Below are 25748 nucleotides of genomic sequence, written 5' to 3'. Positions count from 1 at the left end.
GTTCTTTTAGCGCAGACTTCTGTTCAGATCTCAGCAGCCTTGTCCTAGCTATGCTGATACTGGGACCAAGTCACCAGTAGGTTGCCTGATACATCACTTCATTTTTAAGGTGGTGTTTCTAAAAGCCATTGCACTCACGCAATGCTCATGGCTCCCCGCTTTCTTAGGATGTGGTGGTACTATGGCTGTGCCAGCTCTTGGGGTTTCACCAGGGTCCATGAACTAACTTACTGTTTCTCCCTCCTCCCCAAGGTGATGATAAAAAAAGGAATGTTCTTCAACTGTGTCCCGAGCGTTGATTTGTCTCTAGGAAAGGACCGAACCCTCTCCTCTATGGCTGTCTGTCTTGTCACATTGAGGTGAGATTAGGAGGGGCTTCAAAGCACCTTTTTCCTTTTGCAAGGTTCAGCTTTAGGCAGCTACACTGACGTTTCTGCAGAGAGATGCAGCTTTATTGCAGCCGATACCAAGGCAAAACTAATAACCATCTTCCAAGAGAACTTGATAACCCATCCAAAGCCAAACCTTGTGAGAAACTTGCTGCTTTTTCCTCATACTGACAGCCTTTTGCCTTGACAAAACAAGATGACTAACAGATGTTGAAGGAATCTTGGGAAACATTCCCAAGAACCATACCTCAATTAAAACTGTTTCTCTTTCCTCTAACTTACACATTCATAATGGGGACATATGGTCACGTATCTCAAAACACATTTAAAGGTGCCACATCCTACTGAACTGGCATTCATTCATTCACATTTACACCACTTCTGTACTAACATGACCAAGGTCACTGTGACCCTAAGAGGATCTTAGCAAAACCCTTAGCATCAGAGCAGCCTAACCTCACAAAAGTCTAGTGAAAACATCAGTGTCCCTCGATGCCGCAACGTTCCCATCCCTTAGTCTAAACACAGCCTGGTCCAACCCGTTGAGCGCTCGATCCCACTGTCTGTGTCGCTGACAAAATGTTAAACAGCACCAGTCCCAATATCCCCCCTGAGGGACACCACTCGTCCCTGTCTCCGCTCGGACATCGAGCCCTTGACCACGACTCTTTGAATGCGACCGTCCAGATAATTCCTCATCCACTGCCTGGTCCATCCGTCAGATCCACATCTCTCCAGTTTAAAGATGGGGACGTTGTGCGGGACAGTGCCAAATGCTGCACACAGGTCCCGGTGGATGATGTTCGTTGCTTTTCCCTTGCACACCAACACTGTAACCCCGTTGGAGACGGCCACCGAATTGGTCAGGCAGGACTTGCCCTTGGTGAAGCCGTGCTGGCCGCCAGCCATCACCTCCTTACTGTCCCTGTGCCCTGGCACGGTTTCCACGGGGGATCCGTTCCGTGATCCTGCGGCAGAGGTGAGACCGACTGGCCTGTAGCTCCCCGGGTCTCCCTTTTCTCCCGTTTTAACTGTGGGAGTTATGTTCCCCCTTGTCCAGTCAGCGGGAGCCTCACCCGCCGGTTTGACTGGCCGGGTCACGGCAAACGCAAGGGGCTTCCAGAAACCCGACGGCTCCCGAGGCGCCGCGCACCCGGTGACCGCTGCGACCGTCTCCGCGCCGGGCGGCAGCGCCGCCAGGGGGCGCGCGAGGCACCGGCCGGAGGGGGCAGCGCGGGGGGCGCTGCCGGCACCTCCGCCCCCAGCGCCCGGGCACCGGCCGCCGCCCGCTCCCGCCGCCAGCTGCGGCCCGCGGGGCGGGGCGCCTCCAGATACGCCGCCGACCCTGCCGCCTCGCCATTGGCTCCTCCGCGCCGGGCGGCGCTGCCCATTGGCCCGGCGGCAGCGCGGCGGCGCCGGCGATAGGCGGGAGGTGGCGCCGGGGCGTGCCTAGCCGCGCCCGCCCGCCCGCCCCCTCCCACCGCAGCGCCGCGGCGCGGCCCCATTTCCCGATGCTGCCGCGGGCCGCAGCGCTGGCGCCGGGCCCCTCGCCGGGGCCTGGGCGCTGCTCGCCGCCGCCCGCCGGCCTCGAGGAGGAGCCGGAGCCGCCGCCGCCGCCGCGGGGCTGGGCCATGGCGAGCAGCGGCGCCGCCGAGAGCGTCCCGCGCCGGGCGGAGGTGGTGGGGCCGCCGACGGAGGCCGCGGAAGAGCCCGAGGGCGGCAGCCGGCGGTGGGGCGCGCAGCACGCCGGGGCCCGGGAGCTGGCCGAGCTCTACTCCCCAGGTGAGGGCGGCGGCGGGCTGCGCCCCGCGGGGGCGCCCGGGGAGCAGGGCGGGTGGTTCCTTTCGGGGGGCTGGGGGCCGGCTCCCCCCAGGGGCCGGGTACCTCTGGGGGGCCGCTCTTCTCAGGCCCCGCTCCCCTCGCCCCCGCCACCGGCCGCCCTGAGGCATCGCGGCCCCTCCCGGCGCGGCTTCAGGGAGCCTCGGAGCGGCGGGGGGGGCCGGGCTGGGCCCTGCCGGGGCTGGGCCCTGCTGGGCGCGGCGGCGCGGGGCTGTGGGCAGTGGGGTGCCGCATGCCGGCGGCCTCACGTCCCTCTGCTGCCCGCCCTCCCCTCGGCCTGGGCAGATCGGGAGAGTGCGGTCGCTTAAAGCAGGGCTGAGAAGCGGGCTGTGCTGCTGGGGTGGAGGTTTTCCAACTAGAAACGCCCCAGAATGAATGCTCTTCCCTTTGCAAACAAACAAGAAGTTAACCTTTCCGTCCAAAAGCAGGTGTACAGATTTGGTTGCTAAGCAAAGTAACAACAGAAGCTTTCGCTTCAGAATATTTATTTGGTGAACGGCTCTGAGATACCCAGTGCTGGCACCTCAGAAAGGGACAGAGGGATGTTTGAATTTTTGTTTGTTCTTGTCTTCCTTAAGCTTGCTATTTGTCAGAGCTTAAGAAAGTGACAGTGGCTGTTTGCTTATGCTATGAAAATAGTTGCAAACTCTTTATAATAAAACGTCATTTGTTTTTAGCTAGCAGTGTGAGCGATGCCAGATATTCCTGCTGTTCCTAGTAAATTCATTTGCAGGTGAAGGATTAGGAAAGGGAAGATATTTTTCAGCATCTTGCAGTTTCCAGCAGGTCAGCTGGACAGCTTAGGTTGCTCATTCAAGGCAACACCTGGAAAAGCAGGTGTTCTTACTTGCATGGAGCCAAGTAATGATAAGAAAACAAAGGCATTCATTAGTTTTTCCATTTTCTGTATTGTTCAGGGCAAGCCTGCAAGTTGCAGCTTGTATTGGTCACCTGTTCCTTGCCTTGTGAGAAGGTGATGTGTGACATCTTTCGGCTGGGTACACAGTTCTGATCCGGGCAGTGGCTGATTCCTGTGCTTTTCAGAAAAGCAGCCACTAACTTTACTATTGCACTGTGCTCTTGCTCATAAGGAAAAGATTTTTCCTTTTCAAACAACTTGCTATCCTTATCTTTAGCTGTAGACAGAAGTTCCTGGGAAGTCTGTGAAGTAGTATATGTATGGTGATACCTATCAGCAGTGAGCTGCGATAATATGTTAGATGTACAATTTTTTTTCTGGCATTACATAAATAACGTCAGAATGTGTGTTAAGGTGGAAGTGCATGATGTTGAACTAATGAATTCTTAAGAACAGGGATTACATGTAATTGTGCAGAGTGGATATGACTGTGGAGTATATCTGTTATTTCTTTAATTGTGTGCTTTGCGGCTTTGGCACCTTAGGCACCTTATTCCTTCACGTGGTACATAACTGTAAATTTGCTACTCTTTAAACACAAGTTATTGGTGCTGACTCAGCTCCTTCGACTGATTTGCCTTCCCAGTCTGTCCAGAGCTGGGGCTGCATTTCTGGACTCTTGATACCTCCAGACAGTCATCTTGGGAGCCCTGTGTTCAGAGCACACTGGTGTTTGCATAGAGTGAACTCATGGGACTCGCTGGTAAGGAGCCTGGTGTTTCCCTGCAGTCAGCTAATGGTTCCGTGAGGATCTACCCACTTAGCTCCTCTAATCAGGGTGTGGTTTTCTTATGCAGGAAGTGAGTGTTAATTAACTCTTAGTTTCATTACTCCGGGGATCTCTTTATAGAGTCTCCCACATTGTGACCTGATGCTATCTTGAAATATGCTTGTTCTTGTGTCTTAATTTAATTTTACGGTTCCTTTCTCTGTTACTGCGGAGAATGTTAGTTTTGTATACTCATGGCCTTTCTACAACAAAACTCTGAACTGTAAAAGTCTGTTCACACTTTAAAATATTGCATTGTAGGCACATTGGAGATAATACTGATCCTCCTTTGATGTTCCTAGTTTCCTTTTCATTACATGGTATAGTTGAGAGGAAGGACTTGATTTAGCTTTTAGAAAGGAGAAATTTGATCAGGCCAACGTAGAGGAGTGGTAGAAAGGAAGCTCCTGTCCTGAACACATGCCAGACAGGTGAGAGTGCCTCTGCTCCTGTGAGAGGATGTGCACCCCTCATGTAGCTCTTGCTGATCGTTCCTCTGCACGTTCCTTTGCCTCAATCTCGAGCAGTGCGAAGTGTATCAGGCTGCAGGAGGGAGTGGGGAGTGGGCTGCAGGGTTAACTGCTCTGGGACACCCTGGGCAGCAGACAGCTGTGCTGGTTGGCCCCCTAAAATAGGTGAAGACTGACCTGTCTGCTCCTGAGCTTGTTAAGAGCTAACTGCAGCCAGGGTGCTTCTGGGCCAAGGTGGCAGCTCAGATCGCCTTCTTGGATTTAGGCATTAAAGGTCTGTTTGAGGCCTTAATCCCAATGGGTCTCGCATTGTGTTCCCTTGCTTTCAGCACCAGTGCCTTGTGAGGATCTAGCAGCGAGTGACAGGCAGAAGCTTTCTGCTGTTAATCTGAATATTCAAAGTGTTACCGTACTCTGATGTGTCTGTTGCCTTTTTATAGGCAATAAATGAGGTTTTTGTAGAGCTACGAAGTAGTACAGCAAGGTACAAGAGAGAATTTGTGCCAGTTCTTTCTCTTTGCTTATTCTGTCTCTTGTCATCTCAGAATGGCTGAGAGGTCATAGCCTTCTGCCTGGAAGCAGGAAGGCAAAGGCAAGACTGCGGGAATTAAGTAAGCAAGCTTAAGAAGTATATTCGCGATGTTAGGAAAGCAATTCTAGGGCCACCAAAATACAGGATGATGCTTTTTCCTGTTAGTGTAACGGCTTTATTTACAAGCTCTGAGATTCTAAATTTTACAGATCACAAGGTGACTTCACTACAGGGCATCTGAGGCCAGAAATTGTTCCCAGATTCAGCCGTATCAGCACCACTGAATATTGAATGAAATGCAAATTTTAAAAAAATGTGGTGAGGAGGGAATGTTATCCCAGCAACCGTAGGGAGAAGGAAACTAGAACAATGTGAGATGGTGTCTGATTTGTCCCTGTAACTTGGGCAAGGGCAGAGGGAAGGGTTTAGCAGTGACTAGGGGAGGAGCAATGTCATTTAACAAGGTGTATGCACACCTCCCATGGATGACGAAGTTTTTGTTTCAGTTCCCTGTCAGAGTGAGTCATCCAGGCAGTAGAATAATCTTGTGTTATTGCAGACTTCAAAATGTCCTCTCAGATAAAAGTAAAACATGTTTTTTTTTCCTTTTTTTTTTCCAACAGGAAAGAGACTACAAGAATGGATCTCTGTCATCTTATGCTTCTCTCTGATCTGTTTCAATTTTTACAATCTTCTCTTCTACTTGCGACTGGAACACACGCCCTCTGTTATTGTTGGGATATGTAAGTACTAACTATTCACTGCTGTGAACAAGGCAAGACTGTTGAAATGCTGGAAAGAAATGTTGTGATCCTTTAGGTTTGACTTACTGTTGGAAAGGGGGCAGGATGTTTGTGTGCGTGATTGTAGTGCCTCTGGAACTGAGAGCATGTGCGAAAATTGTTTCTACTTTCAGGTTTTCATTTCAGTGGTTTCTCAGTACCTCGAAGGTGAAGTCTTTAACGTATTAATGTAGCTATTGAAGTTTGGTATTCTTATGTAGTCATGGCAAGGGTGAGGACTATTGAGAGGGAGAATAGCTATCAAGACTGGCAGAGTTGGAAACAAAATACATTGATCGACAAAAATATTTACAAGAACTTTTCAGAAAGCAAAAGCCTGAGAGAAATCTTTAAAAATGTGTTTCAGACATCAAACTGGCTTGATTTCTGAGGACTGATAACTAAAACAGAGTATTTTGGAAAAGTTGCAGCTTTCTTGTGGTAATAAATGTGACTCTTGGTCTCTTACTGTTTCGTTTGATTGAAAGCGTAGACAAGCAAGCTCAGTCTCCTCTCTTTGCCTTAGCTGTGTAGAGATACTTAAGTGGGCTGGATCTTAGCAGTACAGAGCTAGCTGGCCTAGATGCAGTGTGAGCTGGTGATACCGCCTTTTCACTGAAGGAGAGGAAAAACTAGTAAATGATTCTAGTTTGATGCTGTAGAGCTTCACTGATAGAATCAGGAATTGCATGGAATTAGCTAAAGAAAAAACATGTCTGAGAATAAGCTGGGTGTGAAAAGGAACTCCACAACATCAATCAAAGCGTAAGCCTGTGTACAACTTGAATGTTGACTAACGCTCGGAGCAAAAAGTATCAGTGTTTACATGAGCTTTGTGTTACTAGAATAGTACTGAAATGCTGTTGCGCAGACACGGTCTTGAGAACTGGCAGAAGAGAGGGCAGTGGAGCAGGCTGAGCTGAAGCAGGTCATCATCTGGGGCTGACTCGGTCTGTTGGCATTATCTGGGCAGCAAACATAACTGGTAACGGCATGGTCACGTATGTGTGAGAGGGGATGTGGGAAGAGGAAGGAGAATTATATTTAGAAATCAGAGGAGTCAGCTCTGCAATGCATACCTTGTAGCTTTCTGGTAAACTTCTGATAGGGGATGAGGGAAGGAAGAGAAGAGTAACTAAGCATTTCACCAGTCATCTTCTGTACTTGCAATGCGTATTGAACGTGGTATTAACTTACGTTGGGTGTGTATACGTGTTTACATACTTTCATATTAATTGCCTTGTTAAGGAGAACAAATGGTGTTGTTCATCAGGACACCACATAAACTAGCTGCAGGTGTCCAACTTCTGTGCTTTTCAATAAAAGTCACTTTTGTATAAACTGTGTGAGGTGGTGTATATTTTAGAAGAGAATTATACTTGTTCATAATCACTGTTGTATATTGCTAATGATTCAAAAAAAAAAAAACCAAACCCCAAAAAACCCCCCAAAACACAACAGCAGATTCAAACAGTGATACGATGGATGCTATGAATTTTTGCCAAAGCTGAGAAGTGGTAATTCCTGATGTCTGTTCCTGGCTTTGTGTGAGGCTACGGGGGAGCAGTGTCCTCCCACTATGAATCATACCAGCTCATTTGGCTTTAGTCTTGCCTATTCTCAGCTGATGAGGGGTGTTGGGAGGAATGGAGAAGGGCATGGCATGAGAACTGTTCCATAGTGATGAGGACAGATGTAGACAAGAGACAGTAGTGCTGGTTAACCTGTAGTGTAATCTGTTTGCAACTGGCTTTCATCTCAAAGATAACGTTGATAAAAGCTTGAGTTCTCTGATATCCTGGTTACCAGTTTAACTGATAAAGCAGCCAATTCACTGATAACATTATTTAAGTAGTAGTGAATGATTAAAGTAGCAGAATCTGGATTCTGTGTAAATAAAGTAGTGTGGAAATAACTGATTGTGTGTACAAAAATGATTGCAATAAAATATAATAAGTGCTGCATGCTGTCCTGTTTTGCTGTCTTCAATATGTTATTTCGCCAGGTAAAGCGTGAATGATATTTATAATTCACAGTGATTGTTAGGTTTTACTACATTTTGTGAAACTCATCTCCATAAATGACCCGATTCCTTCAGGACATTCACCCCATGCGATATAATGGGTGAGATAGGGAATAGTGAGTTGCAGTTGTCAGATGTGTTCTCATTGAGAGCTTTCCTGAAGCTTAGATTGGAAATGACCTTTGAGTTGAGATCACAAAATAACCGTCCTGCTAATGAAGACATAGCTCTAGATCAGGTTCACATCAGGTCTTTGGAAATCTCATCGTGATCAGTGATCCAGTGGGCTGGGTCTGATCTGCTGCACAGACCTGTTCGTGAAGATGTGTTGTTGGGACCCCCTGTGTACTCTTACATGAGTATCTGTGTTCTTTGAAGAAACAGGGTCTGCATCATTTCACCTAGCCTAAACCCTAGATCCGTAATTAAAGGCTGTGTTATATCTTTGGGGTTTTATGCTTTTGAAGGCACACAGAATTGTAACATGGGTAATACTGTAAATATCTTAATCTAGATATTCTTGGAACAAAAAAGACTTAATCCTCCTCATACTGCCAGTCTGAAAGCACTTACTGATGTGAGCAGGCAGTCTGGTAAGAAATGAACTCGCGTGGCAGGCTGTCATTTGCTGGGCTGAATCTCCTGTGGGTCCTTGTGCTGTGGGGTGAGGGAAGAGAACTTCATGGCGTCATTTTAGAACAAGATGGCGAGAACTTCACGGCATCGTTTTAGAATAGCTTTTGAACTGGGCTGGTTTCTGCTGACTAAAGATGATCTTAGAAAGGAAGAGGCATATGAATCCCTTGTCTTTCAGGCTGGTTTAGCAGAGATGAGACCATTTGTTTCCCCTCCTTGCTGTCAAAAAAAAAAAAGTGGGCAGAGGGTGGATCTATCTTACTGTTGTTGTTTCTGTGTTAGATCCAGTCATGCCCTATTCTGAATATCTTCAGCTGCTGAGGAGCTATGACAATTTTCCTCTGTGTGACTTGACAGTTTTGTAGATTTGAATTTGGTATTTTATTTGCATGCACAGAGGTAACTCCAGGGCAGCCTTGGTTAGGAAGGCTGGGTGTGATGGAGGTTTAATACCCCCATTTTTTCAGCTGAACCGTCCCACTGCAGCAGGACACCATCCTAGCAGTACTGCAGAATCAGAGCACCCTCTGGCACTTCAATAGAAGCTCAGTAGTGCTGGGCACAAGGCTGGCATGGGTATTACTTGTGTGATAAGCAGAAAGGCCCCACCGTGTAAGATTAGACTTGAAAGCTCTTACACCTTCAGGTGAGTTTATGGTGTCCAGCGTTATTATTCAGTATACAAGAGTTGTGTATGTATAGGTGGTGTATTAATAGTGTCTAGATAAAAAGTTTGGCAAGTTACACCATGAACTCTGGTTTTTATTTTTCCCTCCCTCCTCATGTCTTTATATAGGGTTTTAAAGCCTTTTTTCCAAATGGGTTGACTTGTTTCTGGTGTTTGACTTTTATCTGCAGTCACCTTTTTTCTTAGTAGATACCGTTTATTGCACTTTGTGTTGTAATCTGTTTATATTCGTGTGAACTGCCCCATGTAGGGCAGATAGCTTTAAAAACATCTTGTGACACAGCACAAGATACAATTATTGCTGACTTAAGAGATGGGGAAGTAGTGTGTTTTTAATCCATTTGAGGTACACATTTCACTATTGCAAATGTGGTTAGCCAGAGAGCATGCACAAAGAAATAGTTTAGTTCACTTTCAACATAGAAACTTGTTCCGATCAAGGCCCAAAACCGTTTTGTTCCAAGCTTGAGTAGCTCTGCAGAGCTGTACTTGGTTAGCTGCATTGCAGAGCTGAGTGATGAGTGTGTAATCCACATGAAAGCTCTGGCACACGTTGGAGTAAAAGCACTCTAGAGACCGTCAATGCTTTATGAAATGGACTGCTGTGCATGTGGATCAGCTGCTTCAAAGTCCTGCTGCTTTACAGCAAGAGACAGAACTGTAATGATGTCACTGCACTTTGGGTTTACATTGTACATTAAAGTGCATTTCTACTTGAAATTTTGGGTTAAAAGGTCCTTGAAATTACACTAGGGAAACCTCAGTTAACGAAGGAAAATTATCCTTTATTTCAGTGTTGGTCCAAATAAATGTAGTTTTTGTCACCTGCTGTCTCACCCCACCTGAAGTAACTCTTGTTTATTTAACTCTAGTTGTGATTAAATGGGCAAAACTCTGATTCTACATTTTGTTGTACTTTGTATTGCACAAATAAAATTGCGTTGCACTAACACAATTTGTATTATATCTTCTATTGATCCAGTTTTTAGTAGTTGTGTGTGTTAACTTAGGAGCTCCTGGCCTTTCCAGCACCAGAGGATCCCGGAGGCTGTTGCTCTCGTAAGAGGAATTACAGAGTAGATGGCTGGTTTGTGCTTGGGCAGGTGATGTCGACGCCTGTTCTTCATGTACCTTGGGTTAGAGGATGAACTTCTTGAGTGGGCCAGCCGCTGTGCTCGGGCAGGGTGGGTGAAGGCTGTACCCTGATGGGGGAGAGACCAGCCCTTCTCGCTGCCTGTGACTCCTTACCCTGGTAGTGGAGGGAAGCTGGTGACAGGGCCCCGTCTGCGCTTTCCCACTTGGGTGCGCAGTGGACGTGCTATCGCTCTTTGTCAGCAGCGGGGACTGGGACAAAGAAATCTCTGTGTGCTTGCAGGGTTGTCAGGGGCTCTCTTAAAGTTGCAGGGGACTTTGGCTCAAGGATTTAAGAACTATAGGTCTCAGTGGCCCTAATTCACTTGGAATATTGCCTCTTGCACTTCAAAACACGAACACATATTGGAGTGTTGCCCTGATGCAGTGGGTTATAGTGAGTGGTGGCAGAGTCTCTCAGTGAGAGAGCAGGCCTTGAACAAAACCGGCATTATGGCTGCTTGCATCCCACGCCAGGCAGATGTTCAGGTGTTGGGTCTCCTCTGGGTGCCAGCCTGCATGCACAAAGCTGCCTGTGCTCCCGAGAGCTGAGCTCACCATGCTTGATTCCTAGGAGCGTTTTAAGTGGATGAAACCAGAGGATTAGTTTGATTAGTCATACTAATGCAAGTACTGGATTTTTTTTTTTAGTGAGGGAAAATTTGCTCTTGGTTTTCATTTAGTATCCATTGTTCTGTATTCTTTTCATCACTTTCTTCTGGAATGGCTTATTTGCTTCTTCTAGTAATGCATTTTCTGGGAGAAGTATAGGCAGTGCTGCTTTTTGTTTAAGAACTTGAACCTAGGTAAAGTTGTCAGGATTTTGTCATTTAAATGTGACTGGTTCTTGGCAAGCAGCCATCAGCTGGAGAAATAGTAGGAATAGCTTGCTTTGTGCTAACAGACTAAGATTAAAGACATGAAAATAAAATTTGGCAGTTCCTATTATTAAGTTTATCAGGTAGTGATTCTTAGCCAAGTCATGCTTTTGGTAAATGAGTATTTGCTTTAGATCTGCTGCTGTTTAGCTTGAGGGGGGATGGTACCGTGGTTACTTGGGGATCTCCTTTTACTGGTAGCTTCTGGCAGTGTCCCAAGCTGTGTGGTTTCTGCCCCGAGGCTGGTGTTCAGGTCTGTTGAAGCTGAAGGCAAGGTGAGAGGTGTGCCTCCTCAGACTGGGAGGCAGTGGATTAGATGCGTTTCCCATAGCAGGGAGTAACTGGAGTATGTGGGGGAAGGAGGAGAAATGTCCACTGTATGAGTAGTGTGCCAATCTTGCAAAATAAGCTTGTGTGACTTAGGACAGGCTTTTTCCCATCTCTGGAGTGCATGTATTATAGACCTGGCTTATTTGAAACCCAGTAATAATGTAATACAACTACTGTATATAACAATGTATATAATATCCAGGGGCCTCCCCTTTTATTTCATAATTCAGCTGTGTTCTCTGCTTACTTGCACATGCGGTGAGAACATCAGTTCTGACTGAATGTTTCTCAGCTTTAAATAGGCAAAACTACTAACTCTTCTTTTTTGCTTTTAAGATGCTGCACTTTATATTTGTTGAAATGGTCAGGGATTATTTTCTTAGCCTCGTAACTTGCCATAGTATCAAACCCCTTCTCTGTACTGAGAGCCAGTAAATGTGGAATGCAGATGACTAAGGCATTTTATTTTTATAAGCAACAAACAACTGTTACTTCAGCATATTGATTTTTAGAAAAACAACATCTTTTTTTCTGTTGTGGAATTAGCCACTCCCCTGACTCTTTGGTGCTGTAACGTTCAGCTAGTTTGTACTGTCACTGATTAAAAATGACTGTACTTCTCAATGGTGTTAGACAATAGCATCAAGTTATTTAGTAACACCTGTTTTTTTCCTCCGTAGAGAGTCTAGCTGAATTTTACAGTAAATATAAAACTTTATATACTCATTGTAACCCAGAAGCCTTACAATAGAATTATATCTATGCAAAGCTAGGCTTACACTTGGCTCTGTAAAACTTTGGTGAACACCTTTTTGTTGCAAACATGCAAGATAGTTTTATCTCGTGAACGCCTTGTACCTCAAATGTCCCGCTCTCGCTTGGCTTCCTTCCGCTGGCGCCGGGAGCAGTGTGGCTGCAGGAAGTGGTTCTCTCTCACAAGAGACGCCCTTCATTGCAAGTTGTGACATCTCAATTCAGTTTGGTGCTTAAGCAAGAAAGAGGAGTGTGGGCTTTTCTGTGACACAAACCGCTGCATATTATCTGGTGTCTGAACAGAGCACAAGCGGGAGCAAAGCCATCTTGTGTCGATTATGTGTCTGGGCCAGCTGCACTTGCAGCCCTGCGACCCACTGCACAGCAGGTGATGCGTCTGTGAGTGCCAGTGGTCGTGCTCTGGGACGTCCCCTCACTGGGATGAGAGGAATTCCTTTCCTCTGAGGCGTCCCGCAGCTGCTGCTGTGCGTGTAGGCATGCCCGTGCAAGAGATCGCAAGTACAGGGTGGCTGGAAGCAGCCATTCTAGCCAATGTGTGTGTCAGCCCTGTGTTGACAAATTTTTTAAAACATCTGCTACCGGTTGAAGTTCATTTGTACACCTTTGGTCTCCCTGTACGCTAGGCCTTTTTCTCTTCTCCTGATTCTGAAACAAAGAAATCCTGGTGTTTTGAGCAACTTCTGCAGCTCGCTTCTTAACTGCAATGCCTTCCTCCCCTCCTCCTGTGTTTTCTGAGTACTCACTTCCTCTTCAGATGTAAGCCATAGATGGGCTGATCCTCCATCCCACCACTCAGGAGGCTGGAGTAAAACTAACCTGTACAGAGCAATATTTCTCTAATGCTTTGCTGATCTTGTGTCTAATGAGTATGTGAATCCACCGTTTGCAGTTCATATAGACCTATACTGTGGATAAACCTGCTTTTTCTGCCTTTGTGATTAATTCTTGATTCATGTTCAGGGCTGTCAGTCTTAACCTCACCCTCCCAACCTTGACGACAGATCATCAAGTCTTACACCACCTTAGAGAAGTGGCTGAACACCTGTACCTTGGTTCTCCTGTTTTAACTAAAGACAGGGCTAGGTATATGAGAATATTGAGTTCAGTCCAGTGTTGCCCGAGCCTTCTGAGTCTGGAGACAGGATGCAAACAAAGCGTTGCAATGCTAGTCATGTATAACCTTTGGTACAGTCTTTGCTCTTTTATTACAACTCATCATACACAACTGCTGAAGAGTGAGCAAGCCCTTCTGCAATACAGCTGCAATATGATTTCTGGTAGTTAATTCTTTTCAGATTGCCTTAGTATAATGCACTGCTTCAGGCACCCTTGTTCTTTCCTCTTACTTTGATGTCAGCTGGTAGAAAGCTAACATGCAAAATATCTATTGAACTGGCAGTATTTTTGCCTCTATTTTTGTTGTTCTTCCTGCTGTTATCTCAAACTCTGATAATGCAGTGTGCCAGAGGCAATGTGGGTTAATAGGGTGATTACCTCAGCAAGAATGGTATTTTAGTTGTTGCAAAGTGAAGTGTTGTTTGGATGTCTTCCCCTGAATCAAGGCTGTTTGCTCATCCAGCTGCTAGGTGCAGATCTAAAACCTATTATGCTCCACCCTGTCTCACTGTAGCTTACATGTGTGCTCTGAAACAAAAACAAGTGTACAGAATTTACTGCTTGTAAAAAAACAAAACAAAAAAAAGCTGTCTTCAGTACAATAAGATGATGCATAAAAGATGAAGTGTCTCGTGCTGTGTTTAAGAGTTTGGGCCAACTAGGTAATGGATTCAGCAGTGGGCATTGATTTATAATGTGAAAAGAAATCCTTTTGGGGTAGTAGGTGCCACACTAATCCTGATTTTGTTTCTTCTCCCTTTTTGAAAATGAAAGGCAAAGGGAAGGACTGCAGAGGCAAGGGATCAGCTAAGCACAAGGTAACCTCGAGGAGGGGTATATCTGAAATATGCTATGCTGCATGCACTGTAGGTAACTGCTGTGCCCTGAAGTTGAAGAGCATTTGATCAATAGTAACAGAACAACCTTGATTTCTTTCACATTCTAAAGATTACCTGCTCTGTAGCAATCCTGCTAATGTTAGAAGAACTTTGTTAAACTGGACTCTCAAGGCAGCTGACCTAGGTGCCTTGATTGGAATAGGAAAATCAGGCAAAGGCCAGATTGCAACTGGGGTGAATAAAGTTCTGTGATTTATGGGGAAAGATGCACACTTGTTTTGTTTCCTGGTGTATCTCAGATTGCTTTTAAATTTCTGTGAGAGAGGGAGGAATAACAAGATGCCTTTGAGTCAAAGCAAGATGAACCAGTATAACAACAATTTTAACTTTTGGGTTGGATTACAAGGGAGTTGGAATTGTCTTGCCTAACATCTGAGCAGGCAGACAGATACCTGCCCATCACAGAAAGCCTCAGTACTATAAATGAGAAGCTGTGCTTGAAGAAAGTCTTTGGACACACAGAGAAAGAAATGCTGGCTAGTGGAGGAGAAAGTCAGGAATTCCTCTAGCTTCACGGACATCTGAAGAAGAGTTGGTGAGGCAGGCAGAGCAAAAAATAAATTTCCTGCATCACCTCTGGTTTTGTAACTCCCTGGTGTTACTGCTGCAAAGGCTATGTTACAATGCACGACTTCTGTAAACACCCTGATTTTTGTAAATATCAGTGGGGAAAACAAAAGAACTGTGTTCCAGCCACTCTGGCCTGGCCCTGTCACTCTCTCTGGGTTGTCCATTGGTGAGTTGTCCCATTCTGTCACAGGCTTCTCTGAGAACTGCCAATAGTAAGTGACTGTGTCTTGTGCTCTGAGCACCAAAGGAGAGTAGGGAATTGCGAACTGAGCTGCTTTGAAACATATGTTTTGAACTCATAAGCTTTGTGTTTCTGTTGCTGTGACTCATTTAACAATAGACTGCAAGATCAGTATATAGTGTTTTAATTGGCATGAACTCCGTATGTAATTTTGAGGGATTTGCACTGAGATCAGCCGCTCTCGATTCCCAAGTGTATTGTATTTGCACAGTACACAGTAGCTATTTTGAAATATGGGTTGTGCTTCTGCTGAATTCTTTTAACCAGGCCAGCAGGTAAGATGTGTGTGCTGCCTTCCCCTCTCAGAGCCTGAACGCTGGCTCCACAGAGGAGAATCACAAAGTATGCTTGTATACATGTTCACTGGGTGGTTAATCTCAGAAAAAAGGAACTGAAAGATCTTTCTGAAGAGAAGGCACTGTGGTGAAAAAGGATCCCGATTCTTAGTCTGGTTCATTCTTTAGCAAATCTGGACTCCATCCAGACCTGGTTAATCTCTTGAAACCTGCTCAGAGCAAGATGTGCTGGCTTGAACTGCTACCTCTTGGTGTCTCTGTTTTTTAAAGGGCAGGGTCTGACAGTCCTAAATCCCTCAAGCATAGAGGTCTCAAGGCAGTATCTTGCTCTCTGCTGTGTTGCTGTAGCTATATTGCTGTGCTGTATGCCACATTGCCCTAGCCTCTCCGTTAAAAACAGGGGGACTTCTTCAGCAATCTTCTCTGAATTTTCTTCCTCAAAAGCATAAAGAGCCTGGCAGTAGAGCTTATGCAGGAGGGTGTCTAAAACTGTGTTGGAGACTTCATTACTGAAGGGATTGGGAACCTGGGAGTTGGATGACTTCTGCAGGTGAAGTGATAGGTGTCTGTTAAACACCATCTGACAGATCTGTGACTAAATGGAAAATCTGCAGCTGTTCTGATCAGATAGCATCTCCTGCATCCTTACTTTTAAATGTCAGGATTAGCCAGAACATGAAGGCAAAAATACAGCTTTACATGCAAGGACTGAAAATCACCTTTACTTGACTGCAGTTCTAAAGTTATCGTGGTTGGCAGCTAGAAAAATCTTTACACTTGTGGCAATGACCTCTGTTTAATGGTGTATTGTAACTCAGTGTGGAAGTCTCAGAAGTGCACAATGTCCCTTACAGAGAATTGTTAACATGGTTTCTGGAGGTCTTGCCTATAGCTTCTGTGGATGCCACAGTCTTGAAGTTGTTTGATGTTCCGGTCTTATTTTGTAAATACTATTGCTGTACCCAGGAGTGGCATCTTATTTAGTGCGTATCTGTAGTCATTGGAGTTCAGTGTTTACAGACGTAAGGGACCAAGGGAGAAGAGGAGGGGTCTCCAGATAGCTGTTAAAGCCATCCCAACAGATAGTACTATTTTATAGAGAAGTAATCTGTTAAACACTACCGAGGAAGAGGGTAGGGAGATCTAAGTGATTGAGTTCCAAACTTACTAATATTTCCCATACCAGCAATTCTAAAGATTTGTCAAGCTCTTCTGTAGAAGATTGACATTTTTGCAGAAGACGCTGATTTTGTGCTATAGATTTAATGAATATTGTAGCTGTCCAAATGGTGTCTTGTTAACCTCTTTTTCCTAGTTACCTTGTGAGGACTGGGGAGGCCTCATGTGGCTGGAAATATCTGAAGTTAGAGGTAGATAACTTGTAAAATAAGTGTAAAATGTGAATACATCAGTAAAAATGCTTGTGTATATCTAACTGTGTCTCTCCTCATTCAAGTTGCAGGAGTTATTACGGCTGACTTTCTATCAGGATTATTTCACTGGGGAGCAGATACCTGGGGATCTGTGGAGCTACCCATAGTTGGAAAGGTTTGAGATTCTTATCTTTAAGCTTGAAAAAGTTACGAAATACTTTTGTGAAACACTACCAGTATTCCCAGCTGTGTTAAGAGTATATAAGCTGAATCTTTCTTGCAGTCTTGCCAATGTAACCAGCTCCCCCACTCCCAGAACCCTCCCCCACTAAATGGCATGGTATATTGCTGGTGAAGTGCCATGTTTACACTTGGCCTAGATGACATGTGCAAGGTGACCCTGTTCCATTTTATCACCTTGTTTAAGGTTTGCACACAGTTTTGCAATACCAGACCTTCCCAAGGTCCTATGAGAATGTGACACCACAAGCATAGAAACCTGGCTAGACTAATGTAGATCTTCCAAAATGCCGAAAACCACAGAGATGTGAAGAATTGTTTGTGTACCTAAGCTTTCTAAAAGCTATCTTCTGAAACATGAAGCTACTCCAGTAAGAAGTCTTTCCAGTGGTCTGTGCTACTGGCCCCTATTGTAAATGTAGTAGTAGTAGAGTGGTGCTGACTGAAGATTTAGATTTGAGATGTTACACATCTGCAGCTAGAAATGCCAGAAGCTTAGTGGAAGGTGCACTGACTTGTGTAATAAGCAATAATCTGTTTTTAAAAATAAACTCATTCAAAGCTACAATTAATTACTCCTCGTAGTGCAATATTAGAAAAAAAATATATGGGATATTGCTTGTAATAATCCAGAAATACTACTGTCCCAGTCCTACCTTTCACATTTGCTCTATCTCCTCTGGGACTGTGTATTCAGATGTGATTTCTACTCCTGGAGGAGATGTTTTTATGGTCTGTTTGACTTACATTGGTTCGTCTTGTCATTTAACTTGCATTTAGTCTGTTAATACTGTCACCTGTAGCCCATACAAAATGTTAGGCTGAATTTTTTTTTTTAGTGTTTTCTTGGTTTATGCTGCTTAGCAAGTGACTTATACTTGTGAATTTCATAGGCTTATTTTATCTGTGAAATTAGGATGCTGATGCTTTGTTTTTTTGAGATTAGAGACTAAATGTCCTGAGTGAAAATCAAGAATAATAAAACTGAAAAGCAATGAAAAACTGGATTTGAGTCTGGGAACTGAATTGCTTTGCAAATGTAAATCAAATTATCTGAAGTGGTGTCATCACAAAGGTTTGAATCCTGCTTATGTGCTTTGTACTATGGAACTCTGGTAAACTCAGTCATCAGATTGGAGTGCATGTGAGGGGTTTTTGAGGGTTTTTTATTTTTCTTTCCAAGACCATTATTGAGCCATGGTGTTGTATTTATCGATTTGGTTTTTCAGGCTTTCATCAGACCCTTTAGAGAGCATCATATTGACCCCACAGCAATTACCAGACATGATTTTATAGAGACCAATGGAGACAACTGCTTTATGACACTAGTCCCGTTGGCAAACATGGCATACAAATTTGTTTCTTTTTCCTCAGGTAAGCTGTTACTTCTGACTTACGTAGATTTAGCTTTTTTGTTGATATTTAAATGAGCATTTGTCTGTGTAAAGCTAGGAGAAATCAGTGAATGTGAGATGACAAGTAATAGCTGTTAGAAACATGATGTGCCTGGCAGGAGGGAGGGGAAACTTTTTTTTTTCTTGGAGGTAAAGCAACTACAAGGTGGGACAGCTAGATTCTCCAGCTCAGCAGAGAACCTCTGGCTGAAGAGTCTCACAAGGAAGCATTAGAAGTTATGGTAAATGTTCTTTTCGTAAGAGGGGTCAAGCTATGTATATAGGGAAACTCATTGTTCTGAAGTGTAGAAAAGCACTTCATCTTTGTGTAGAAGTACTTTATTTGCAAACTGGAAGTGCAGGATTTAAAGGATAAATTTAATTTTATAGATGGTAAACTCAGAGTTTAACTTTCTGTCTATGGCGAGCTGGCAGACGTTGGCACTTCCCAGCCTGTCTTGTGACATTCTGGAATTGCTTATGGTTCACTGGCTCTTGTGACACTTCTGCCAGAGTGGCTTTGTTGAGGCCTTTGTTAGTTCCTGCAGCACCAGGCAGCTCTGGGCAAGACGACATTTTCCTAGTAGAAATTTACCTTTTCATAAATGGTATTTAAAGATACGCATCTTGTTTTGCAGAGGCATTATATGAAACATGTCCTTGGGAGTGTTATGTCTTTGCCCTTATTATCTTCATAACCATGACGAACCAGATTCACAAGTGGTCTCACACGTACTTTGGTCTTCCACGCTGGGTCGTATTTCTACAGGACTGGCATGTTATCCTGCCACGAAAGCACCACAGGATCCATCATGTGTCTCCACACGAGACGTACTTCTGCATTACAACTGGTACTGCCATCTGTACAGTTCATACTGCGAGTTCTCTTCAGTAGCCTAGTGCAATTCACCTGGCAAGATGTAACTTAGTGATAGCTGTTCAATACCTAGAAAATTACATGAGGAAATTAACTGTGCTCTTAGCTGCACAAGCTCATTTTTGTTGTGTAAAAAATGTGGGGGGAAGATTTGTGATGAGCTAAAAGGTAACTTTCAGCCCGATAGGGTAGTCAGTGGTACTGAGATCCGATTGCATGGTATCTTGGTAATCTCATGCTAGTAGTGGATTTTGTTGATTAAAGTCTTAAAGCTGCTGTTCCTTCAGAAGAGCACATACTGTCTGCAAGCGCAGCTTACCTTGAATGCTCATTTCTGAAGGAAGGCTTCTGGATTTTTAGCATTTCACTCAGAGGAGTGGACAGGCTGGCAGAAAACTGGCTGTCAGTTCCTCTTACATCTATGTTCAGTTTTATGCCCACTGTACAAGTGGGTATACTCAGTCACCAGTGTTGCACAATCCTGAATAAGTTACCACGTTAATCAGACAGGTGGAAGTAAACCACTCTGGTTCTTCATTCTGTCACTGGCTTTGACAAGCAGTTCATGTTGGTTTTGAAATCTCTGCTAAGAAACAGATCTAGTTCTCATGACCAGAATGTCACGTAAAAACATGGTACAATTAAGAAGCCTGACTTGACAAATGATGGTAAAAATCTTGCCACCCTAAGAGCTTTTTTTCAGCTCTATGTCCTGAAAGTTTAAAGCCTGACCATTACTAGCAGTCTGAGGCTAGTTGCTTTTTTTTTCTCATTTAAAAAAAAAAAAAGAGCATGTACTTCAGTTCACTTCATGCTTTCTGTAAGCATTCATACCATACTAGTCTGAGATAATACAGCATGGTAGATTGTGTACTTGGATTTTTCAGTGGAGCAAAGTGTTTCTGCAGCCTTGATTACTGTTTCTTCCAGGGTGGAAGTGAGGAGAGGACAGAAATATGCAATCGGTGCACTATTTAAAAGGGGCCTTTACCAAGTAAAATAGGACTAGCTATTGTAATGCACTTCTTAGTGACTTAAGAGTAGATAGTCAAGTCCAAAGAGTATGCTTGGTTTCAGAGCTGACCTATGTATGTAAAGGTCTGCCACTGTATCATTGCCAGGGAGGGTGTTGGGTAGCAGCTTGCTGGCATTCCCAATGTTAGAGCTTTTGGACTGGCTACCATTTTTAGACACCAAGAAGGAATCGTTCTTTCATTGAGGGGTGATGGCTGTGTTAATGAGAAATGCGTGGCCTGGCTTCTTAAAGGGCATCAGTGTACAGTGAGTTGAGTGGAGCTGCAGGATTGCAGGTGAGCTGGGGAAGGTCGTATCCAACTACACAAGGTGGCTGAAGAGAGTGCCTGTTTCAGCAGAGCCTGCCAGCTGTGTCTGTGTCTGATCAGGAGTGATCTAGCTCTCCAGAAATATGATGTTTCTCAGCAGTGAATATCCTCAGTGCTCTCTCCCTTTAGTATTGCTGCTCCCTAATAGCTATACACATAGTCTAAGACATCACTGTCAAGAGCAGTTGTTTTCCTTCTGCTGGCTGTCACCACTGTAGGGATGGTACTTGGACCCAGCGGAGCTGGCTCTGCAGCACCTTCCCTGTGGTCCAGGCTTGCTCGTGTACCCTGCGTCTTACCTCTTTCCTCTTAACGCGAACCGCTGCTGCTAGCTCACTGTTTCCATTGTGGTAACAACTTCTTCATTCCTGTCTCTCCTTTGGTTTTGTTTTCCCTTTTCCAGAAATGTATATGGAGTAAAGTGTAACATGTGCTTACAGAACAGTCCTGTAAGTGTGAGATAACTAATGTAACCCTGCATGCATCCATCTCTTCCTGGTTGTACGAAAACTTCTACAGGGAAATAACACTTCCTGGTGTTGATTTCTTTTTGATTTCATAGTTTTACAATATTTAATAAAAGAGGCCTAAAGTTACTATATAATATACTGTAATAAAACCCTGTGAAATTGCCTCTTCGTACAGTATCAGAAAATCAAGTTAATGTACTAATTTATATCCTAAAAAGTGAGACATAAAGCCCTTCTGAATTCAGGGTGAGGCCTGTGAAGACTGTGAGTTCCAGCCTCACGGTCTGTACAGGGCAACGTTTCTACAAGGCATTCAAAATGCCCTAAATCTGTAGGCTAGGAAAGATGCATTAAACTCCTCTTGCATGTAGAACACGGTGGCACTTACTGCCATTTTTACATAAAATGGTAAAAGCCTGTCCCATATCAGCCTGTACAGCCTTTTTGGTTACTGGGAGGCAGAGGAGCTGAGTTGCGTGGCTTTGGGAGTGTGCTGCCAGCAGTGCTGCCCTTTTGATCCAGGAAGTGTCCAGTGTCAGCAGCATGGTACTACAACAAGATTTCTCCATCACAGGCTTCATTAGCAATCAGTTATGCAAACTTCAGTTTTGCCCAGGGAGAGCATAATGCATTTCAGTACCTTAAAAATGAAAACTGATGTTGGAACTATCTAAACTTGAGGCTTTATTTAAGAAAAAGCTTTAGTTTGCTGAGCCTTAGTTAGTGGTGTTTAGGTCCCAAACAAAAATCGATTTTTTTTTATTTTTTTTTTTTTTTCCTAGAAACTGTGGCATTGGTGATGTATTTTGAGATTTCAGAGCCATCTTGTGTGTATTTATTTTCTTGCTCTGCTACACAGGGAAAAGCTGAGCTGGGTTTGTTGGTGGGGAAAATAGCTGAAATTGTTGGGTTGGGGTTTTTGGTTGATTGCTTAAATTTCAGTACTAAATCCAAGGTGCTACTAATACAAATGTCTTGCTTCTAACACATTCAACTTGATGGTTGCTTTTCTGATAGCTTTGCAGTGGCCATAGAGTAGTCTGCCTCTGAACTCCCCTTACATTTCCCTTGTGTTTAATTTACAGAATGTTATTAAATAAACATTGCAAGACATTGAACTTTGTGTGCTATGACAAACTAATCTTTTTTTTTTTTTTTCCCTTTGCAATCACTTAGGTTGGCTGAACTATCCGTTAGAGAAGATAAGGTTTTGGAGGTGTTTGGAGAACATTATCCAAGGAGTTACTGGGGAGAAGCCAAGAGCAGATGACATGAAATGGGCTCAGAAAATTAAATAACTTTTGCCAGCCTTCTGCAATCCTTAACTTGTTGCCAATGTTGGTTGTTTTTGTTTTTTTTAAATATAAAGCCATCAGCCAAATTCAAGACCTGCAAAGAAATAACAGACTAAAGCACAAACTAAAAAGTGCTAATACAGACTGTAATGAAAAGAACTAATTCTTAAAACAATACTTGAAATGAAGATGATTACTCTTACCGAGCACCTTTTTGTTTAGCCACGTCTGCTTACATCTTAGAAAGTACTTCATCGCTGTATCTCATAAGGCTATCGGGCAAGCCAGAAGGCAGGACAGTCACTCCATTGGTACGTGGTGGCATAGTAAACATGTGTTGTATCAACATTATTTAACACTTTAAAAATAGCTTGTTGCCTAAGACCTATAGGGAGAAAGGTGACAACAGTTTGTCACTTCATGTTTGAGTCCAAATACACTGCATGAAAACAGTGTGTCAGAGTAATGGAAGCCTATAAAATCATGACTGTTCAAGGCACTTAGTGATCGATAAACGTACAGCTCTGTCTTCGCTATCATGTTAAATCTAATTGATGTAATGTGGAACAGACTTTGAGAATCCCACTCCACCAGTGGGCCACAAATCCTCAAGTGTCTTCAGTTTCCCTTAAAATAAAATTGGTCTACTCTCTACGTGGAATTGAGCAAACCGTTTCTGCGTAAGCCTTCAACTTAACAAGCCTCTGAGGAGAGGGAGGGCACCCAGTACAACACGTGCTCACGTTCGTTCATGTGGCGTGCTCACTGACGAGTTTTCTATTAAGTGTTTCCTACCCTGACAATAAATGTTTAAAATAGTTCTAGCATTGGGCACATTGCAAATAGCTGTATTCAAGAGCTCAAGGTATCAATCTTGTAATGTTAGAAGGGAAATGTCAATGACTGGTGTTTTGTTCTTTTTTTTTTAAGGTGCTTGCTTGTTTCTGTAAATAATTTAAAGCCTTAATCTCTTCTGGTGTAATGGAATAATATTTTAATGTGATGTTTGAATGTATATAATATATTTATAACAAAGCAGTTGGATAATACTAATCATGTTTGTTAAGTCTTGTTGCTGTTCTTCATTCATGCATTGTCAGCACTTAGGCCAAGAACTTGATCATTGGTTACAAAATGCTTCATGCTATTCCAGCCACCTGAAGTACTTTGCAGACTGTTAAGTCTTGTTTAGGTTGAAGTGATCAATTGTTTATCAGAGTTGTAGGAGCTTGACACTATATTATGCCAGACTTCAGCACCTTTCACAGAATCACAGATTGGCAGGGCTTGGAAGGGACCTCTGGAGGTCATCTAGTCCAACCCCCCTGCTAAAGCAGGTTCACCTAGAGCAGCTTGCACAGGATCATGTCCAGGTGAGCTTTGAGTATCTCCAGAGAAGGAGACTCCACAGCCTCCCTGGGCAGCCTGTTCCAGTGCTCTGCCACCCTCAGAAGTTTTTCCTCATGTTGAGGCAGAACTTCCTGTGCTCCAGTTTGTGCCTGTTGCCCCTTGTCCTGTCACTGGGCACCACTGAGAAGAGCCTGGCCCCATCCTCTTGACACCCGCCCTTTAGATAACTTGAACACTTATAGGTGTTATAAGCACTTTCAAGAAGTGCAAGTAATTCTGTTTTGGATGTGAAGAAGTCACTCTGCTGGATTGCAGGGGGGAGAAGGTCCCCTAAGAACATCCAAAAGGCACTTTATGAAGTTAATGTGATTTAGATCTTGTTTAATTCTTTCCTGAATGATAGTCAAATCTAAGACTATTTCCCCTTGTTGTAAATTGTGTCGAATTCAAACTGTCTTTTCCTGAAGAGCATGGTAAAGTGGTTTTGAGTCATAGGTTTGGACTGACCTTGATCTCAACTTCTTCAGATATGATGGACCACAACTTCTGGAAGGGTTGGGACTTGGCAACTCTCCTTCAGTGGAAACTGCTGAATGCAGATGTGTCTGAGCTGGGTTCTGCAGGTTACAATCGCTGCTGGTACCTTGGTTATGAAATGTTTAATGTGTTTAAATGATTCAGACCCTTGAAGAACTTTATACCATTACATAAAACTATTGTCTATTCCAGTTGTCACAGTCAATATCAGTCTCCCTGTAGCTTTGACAGTAAAGAATACTTCCATTTTAGCAGGAGTCTCAAAATGCATGTAGTTGAAATTGGAGGAAGAAGGAGGAATACTCCTTTAATGCTGTTGTGGAAGATGGGTGTATAATTTCATACTATCTTTGGTGAAAACTGCAAATTTTCCCCTTTTTCTGCCACCTATGCCATCAAATGCCTTGGCAAAGAAGGCTGTGTATAAGGACACAGAGAGCACCGGAGCAGGGAGGCAGCCAGGAGGTTGCAGTCCTTGTTAGGGAAAACCGTTGCAAGCTGGTAGGTTCTTTGTTAATTATTGCCTGCTTCTCCCAGGTCTGGGTTTGAGGTGTGATTCTGTGCCAAACCTGTTGGCTCAAAGTTGTTCCTGGAAGTAGTTTTATCTCTGCTTGTTTTAATTTCCAGACACTGAGTGTTTAGCTTTATGTTAAAAAATTGAGATGTGAATATAAATTTGGGTGGGAAGAACTGTGACTTCTACTATTATGGAAGTCAGTGTGTCAATCATTACTCTGAATCAGTAAAGTTAATCTGTTAATATTTGCTATTTGTGGCTGAACCTTCTCTTAAATTTCTTTGGCATAACAGGTGTGGCAGGTGTTGCATTGAATATATGCTGAGTGCTGGTCAGGTGATGGGGCAAACTACCATGTGTCCAGAGCAAAGACTGCTTCTCCTTACTCCTCTTCTAGTGTGAGTGTCCTGTAGTTTTAGAGGTGTAGGAATGCTTAGGAAACAACATCTGGTGCTGTGAGTACAAAGAACTGCAGTAGTTACTGCTGCTGTCATGACAAAAGGTTAAATTCGTGCCTGCTTCTACCCTGAGATTCCCATAATCTATTCCAACAGATTTGTAGTCCTTGGTTGTCCGTCCCTACTGCCCTCATCCCTTTCTTCCCCTTTCCCTCACATTCAGCTCCAGTTTGAGTGAAGTAACCCAATGTCAAAGCCCAGTACAGAACTGGGTGGATGCTCAGGACTCCTGCGTAAACCAGTCTTAAGCATGAAGTCCTTTGAGACCTCATCTCTTACTGCAAATTTAAATGCCAAGTGAACAGCAGTGATGTAGTGCGTATCACAAATGGATCTGAAGCACATAAATTATTAGAATCTGTACTTCAAGAGCGGTGTTAAAGGCAATTGCTGTTGTCCAAACTTCCCTCAGCCACTTGATCTGTAGTCTTACTGGAGACAAATCCGAGCTACTAATGCTGGTGGCTGCTAGGACTATCTATCTGTTAATCTTGCTTAATTATGAGAAACTGGGACAGCCGTTAATCTCGATGCCATTTTACATGCCAATGCTGTGCTCGGCTCCTGAAGCAGCTCTCGCTCGGGGTGACTCAACACATGGACATGCTGGCG

General features: G+C 44.0%; 1 protein-coding gene across 1 annotated transcript; it reads left to right on the top strand.

Moving 5' to 3' along the window:
- The first annotated feature begins 1900 nt into the window (after nt 1-1900).
- On the top strand, nt 1901-23322 carry PEDS1 (plasmanylethanolamine desaturase 1). Its single transcript, XM_086474610.1, has 6 exons — nt 1901-2171; nt 5542-5661; nt 16739-16830; nt 18125-18269; nt 18928-19140; nt 22156-23322. Exons 1-6 carry the CDS (start codon nt 1901-1903, stop codon nt 22275-22277), a joined length of 963 nt encoding a protein of 320 aa, XP_086330736.1. The 3' UTR covers nt 22278-23322.
- Nucleotides 23323-25748: the final 2426 nt, after the last annotated feature.

Source organism: Leptosomus discolor, chromosome 17 (genome assembly GCF_034619465.1).
Source record: "Leptosomus discolor isolate bLepDis1 chromosome 17, bLepDis1.hap2, whole genome shotgun sequence".
NCBI classification, from domain to species: domain Eukaryota; kingdom Metazoa; phylum Chordata; class Aves; order Leptosomiformes; family Leptosomidae; genus Leptosomus; species Leptosomus discolor.
Note: the sequence above shows the minus strand (reverse complement) of the source record. Positions and strands in the feature narration are given on the sequence as shown.

Coding starts and splice junctions, on each gene's coding strand:
- PEDS1 (XM_086474610.1), top strand. CDS start 1,901: ATGCTGCCGCGGGCCGCAGCGCTGGCGCCGGGCCCCTCGCCGGGGCCT. Junction 5,662..16,738: donor CTCTGTTATTGTTGGGATAT/GTAAGTACTAAC, acceptor TCCTCATTCAAG/TTGCAGGAGTTATTACGGCT. Junction 18,270..18,927: donor ATTTGTTTCTTTTTCCTCAG/GTAAGCTGTTAC, acceptor CTTGTTTTGCAG/AGGCATTATATGAAACATGT.